Source organism: Lolium perenne, chromosome 3 (genome assembly GCF_019359855.2).
Source record: "Lolium perenne isolate Kyuss_39 chromosome 3, Kyuss_2.0, whole genome shotgun sequence".
NCBI lineage: Eukaryota > Viridiplantae > Streptophyta > Magnoliopsida > Poales > Poaceae > Lolium > Lolium perenne.
This window is the reverse complement of record NC_067246.2, coordinates 80,643,254-80,648,094: the sequence shown is the minus strand read 5'-3', so window position 1 is coordinate 80,648,094 and position 4,841 is coordinate 80,643,254. Positions and strand designations below refer to the sequence as shown.

Genomic DNA, 4,841 nt, shown 5'->3' with positions numbered 1-4,841 from the left:
AATTGGTGATGTGGTGGCAGGGGTGAAGTTTTTTACTTCAAAAATATATATTTTGATACTCCAATACCTCTAAATGTAAAGCATGTCGTTCCATCATATATTTTCTTTAATGTAGTATCATAGACAAGTATCATATGCATGATACTAGTATATGATACTATGCACTATGACCAGCCTGAATCCTTCATAGCATATGAGCTATATGCGGTTAGTTTTTTTTATTGAAAGTGCACATAAATACTTGCTCTCTTTTGCTGCAATAGAACGTGTGGCTTCACAAGATCTGTATGATCAAAACAAACGGCTCCCTTAGGTTGCTACCACATGTACTGGCTTTAAGGGCTACTCCTTTTGCGGACCGTCCATTCGTTTATGTCCTTTCTTGCACATGAAGACATGCGCTTTCCTCTGGAGTATGCAGACCATCGGTTCATGTATACACTCGATGTCGCGACGTTGAAAAAGTTGCCAGAAAACACTTCCAAATTTCCATAGAAGCTATAGCCAATTACACAACTGTCGAAGCACTCGACAAATTACATAAATGAAGTTCCTTAATTGGCGATGTTGCAGCAGGAATGAAGTTTTTTACTCCATAAATAAATATTTTATACTCCAACGTCTCTAAATTTAACGCAATTCCTTTGTTGCCCCACTCTGCATATTTTATAGGAGTAATTTTAATTGAGTCAAGAGTGAGAAGATAATAATTTCATAAGAAACGGAAAAAAGAAGAGAAGATAAAAGTAGAAGCCAGAACGCCGGTTAAAAGACGGTAGAAAGTCTAGGTGAAATTATATCGGCACGGGTTTCTAGAAAAATGACACTCTTCCAGCATGGCTTCTGCATGGCTTACTAGCGATATGCGGTCAATATTTTGTTGAAAGCACGGACAAATACTCCTCTCATTTGCTGCCATAAAACGTGTGGCTTCACAAGACCTGTACAACGGAAGCAAACGATCCGTTTAGGTTGCTACCACGTGTACTGGCTTCAAGGGCCACTCCTACGAACCGTCCATTCGTTTGTGTCCTTTCTCGCACATGAAGACGCGTGCTTTCCTCTGGAGTATGTAGACCGTCGGTTCATGTATACACTCGATGTCGTGACGTTCAAAAAGTTGCCAGCAAACACTTCCAAATTTCCATTGAAGCTATAGCCAATTACACAATTGTAGAAACACTCGACAAATTACATAAATGAAGTTCCTTAATTGGCGATGTTGGAGCAGGAATGAATATTTTACTCCACAAATAAATATTTTATACTCTAACGTCTCTAAATTTAAAGCAATTCATTTGTTGCGCTACTGTGCGTATTTTTATAGGAGTAATTTTAATTGAGTCAAGAGTGATAAGAGAGTAATTTCATGAGAAAGGGAAAAAAGAAGAGAAGATATAAATAGAAGCCAGAACGCCGGTTAAAAGACAGTAGAAAATCTAGGTGAAATCAAATAGGCGCGGGTTTCTAGAAAAATGACACTCTTCCAGCATGGCTCCTGCATGGTTTGCTAGCGATATGCGGTCAGTATTTTATTGGAAGTGCGGACAAATACGTGCTCTCATTTGCTGCATTAAAACGTGTGGCTTCACAAGATGTGTACAACGGAAGCAAACGGCTCTTTTTAGGTTGCTACCACGTGTACTGGCTTCAAGGGTTACTCTTTCTGCAAACCGTCCATTCGTTTGTGCCCTTTCTCGCACATGAAGACGCGTGCTTTCCTCCGGGAGTCTGCGAACCGTCAGTTCATGTATACACGCAATGTCGTGACGTTCAAAAAGTTGCCAGCAAACACTTCCAAATTTCCACAGAAGCAATAGCCAAACTACGCAGCTGTAATAATTTCTTAGTAAGTTGCTTGTATATGTATGTTATATTTTTCTGGTATTAATATATTCCATCGAAAATGTATGTACGTATGTTTATATTTCAGAAGGACGGGATGGGCTTCAAAATTCAAAACGCATAGAGCTCACTCGCCAACCAGCGGCTCAGTCGTCCAAACAAGAGATGATCTGCTGGAAATGGAGTAGGATGGTGTACTGGTAGCACTAGTGTGGTCAGATCTAGTACTAGACAGATTACAGATACAGCCAGGTCGCTCACACAATTGCCAACATATTCCGAGGGAGCGAGGGAGGGTGTGGAAATCCAGATCCCGAAGCCAAACAAAATTCCACGCGCCCCAAAAGCCCATAAAACCCACGCTCTCCTCCCCCAGCCGGACTCACTGTCACAAAGGCGACGTTTTTCTCTTTCTTTTACCATGGAGGCCACCACCACCCAGGAGCGACCTGCGCCGCCGCCGCCCTCGCCCTCGCCGGTGCAGATGCAGATGCAGATGCCGCACGTGTCCTCCGACCCGTCCAACCCGTTCCCCACCACCTTCGTCCAGGCCGACACCACCTCCTTCAAGCAGGTCGTCCAGATCCTCACCGGCACCCCGGAGACCGCGGCGGCGGCCGTGGCAGGAGGGACGGCGGGCGCGCCGGCTGCTAAGCCAGCGCCCACGCCGACCGGGCCCAAGAAGCCGGCTTTCAAGCTCTACGAGCGGCGCGGGAGCATGAAGAGCCTCAAGATGCTCTGCCCGCTCCTCCCGGCCGCCTTCGCCGCCGGCAGCTCCAGCGGCTTCTCCCCGCGCGGGTTCTCGCCGCGCGGGCTGGAGGTGCTGTCCCCGAGCATGCTGGACTTCCCGTCGCTGGCGCTGGGCAGCCCCGTGACGCCGCTCCCGCCGCTGCCGGGGTCGCGGGAGGCGGCCGCCGCCGAGGACCGCGCCATCGCCGAGAAGGGGTTCTACCTGCACCCGTCGCCGCGCGGCAATGCCGGGGGCCGCGGCGACCTCACGCCGCCGCCCAGGCTGCTCCCGCTCTTCCCCCTGCAGTCGCCCACCCGGCAGTGACCGCCGCCTCCCCATTGGTATGCTCCGCCTGCCTGCCTGCCTGCCCGGTCGGTCGCCGCTAGTTGCTTGCTGCTAGGACTCCTGGAGCGAGAGACCGATTCGATCTGTAGATTACCTGCTCCTCTCGCGCTCCGGAGCTCTGGCAGGAGCAGGATCCGTGTATGTGCTTGTGTTGTAATCTTAGTGTCTGTAACAGCGATTTGGCGCATAAGAGGGGATTAATTGATCACCCAGTCTCGAGTGTTCTTGCCCTTACCATCATCATTGTCTAGCTTCTTCATACCGGTAGTGTAGTAGATTTTAGCTTTGGCATTTTCCTATTCTTGCTCCATGAGCTCGCTCTGTCGTATTACTAGTTTCGTATTGCAAATCTTGTACAAACATTAAAGCTGGGTCTTATGGGAGGCAAGTGGATGCTCAAGTTGACATCGTGCAGCGCAGGCAAAATATTCAAAACCTGAAGTTGAACTGACCCTTGCTATGTTTAGGAGTTTGAACTTTGAACAGCCTGATTGCAAATTAATGGTTGCATTCTTATCTCAAGAATATACAAATAAGAGGTGTTATCATTTTGTCACACACTGGCTGATTGTGATCAGTTAATAAGAAGAAGAAGCTTGATCTGAGCAGAGGGTCCCCTGTGTCACTCGAGCCTTGTTTCAAGGAAGTGGCAGCTCAAAGCAGGACACTTTCTCTGAACCCCTTCAATAATTGTCCCTTCTTTCCAACAAAATCTCCTCTAAAAATTCTGGAAGCACATTGATCAGCATTGGAGAAGAGCCAAACCCAAAGCAGAAAATGCTAGGTATCTCCGCCTGCATCCTGTTCTTTTTTTCTATAATCAAATCATCCTACTGCTGCTCGTGGTGGTGGGAGTGGGGAATATGAGACCGACGAAAAGGCATTCGAGAAAACAAACAATAATCCTGGGTCGTGGTGGTGAGCTCCACCATTGGCATAATTAGAAAACTGAATTCGGGGGGAAAGCGGGGAGCTTTTGGAGGGAAGGGAATTTTCCTTCCTGGGGGCTGGAGGTAGAAGAAGAAAAGGGGGGAATTTTTTGGAGGGAGAGTGACCCACTTTGGCCGAGTTGAGTTCCATTCCCCGACCATACATGGCCGGGGGCTGGGTGGATCATGTAATAATCACACCGGGGAGCTGCCCTGGCCTTGTCAGAAGCTGAGCGTATCTCAGATCTGCCGGCCAGCCGCCCATCGTCGCAGACAGGTAGGGCCTGCGTTGCTGCGGGTCAATCAGCTTGCATACAGCTTCTAATCTATAATAATCAGGGTTACTTTGGACTGTAGAGAAGTCTGTTTGTCTGTCTGATGGTTGTCATTTTCTGAACTACAACCAGAGAGAAAAGTAATCCTCTGGTTTCCTGAACAACCATCCAGGTTTACTCTCTCATAAAGAAAAAAACCATCCAGTTTTATGGCCGTTTGATTTGCGTAAGAATTATGTAGGATTTCGATTTTATGGAATTTTATAATTTTATAGTGCAACCTATATATAAATAAAATATCAAGTCATACCTCGTGAAAAAGTTCTTTTGGTACACAGTCAAAGAGAACTCATCTTCAAGTAAACGTGACATCTTAATCCTGTGATTTTCCTATTTCTATATTTTTTCTATCCTAATGAATCAAAGAAGCTCTTACTATGCATTTTTTCACAAAAAGGGAGCATTCACTTGATAATGGTGATTTACTGCCTTGGGATTGTGTTTTATGATTTTGCTAATTCTCAGTCGATCAAGTATTATCTTCGACCGAGAATTAGCTGGACTACTAGATTACTTGATTTGTGATTCGTGTTGCTAGCATGAGTTACAATATAGGTTGGAGCATGAGCCTTTTTCTAAGACTGTTTGATTGAAAAATTGTAACTAAGAAAATATCCTGAGACCGGCTTTTGTGAACCTGGGTGTATGTGAACCCAC

The 4,841-nt window shown here is 46.4% G+C and overlaps 1 protein-coding gene across 1 annotated transcript; it reads left to right on the top strand.

Annotated features, from left to right (window-relative positions):
- The first annotated feature begins 2,160 nt into the window (after window positions 1-2,160).
- On the top strand, window positions 2,161-3,320 carry LOC127341802 (VQ motif-containing protein 4-like). The gene has a single exon (XM_051367731.2). The coding sequence runs from the start codon at window positions 2,267-2,269 to the stop codon at window positions 2,897-2,899; it is 633 nt and encodes a 210-aa protein (XP_051223691.1). The 5' UTR covers window positions 2,161-2,266; the 3' UTR covers window positions 2,900-3,320.
- Window positions 3,321-4,841: the final 1,521 nt, after the last annotated feature.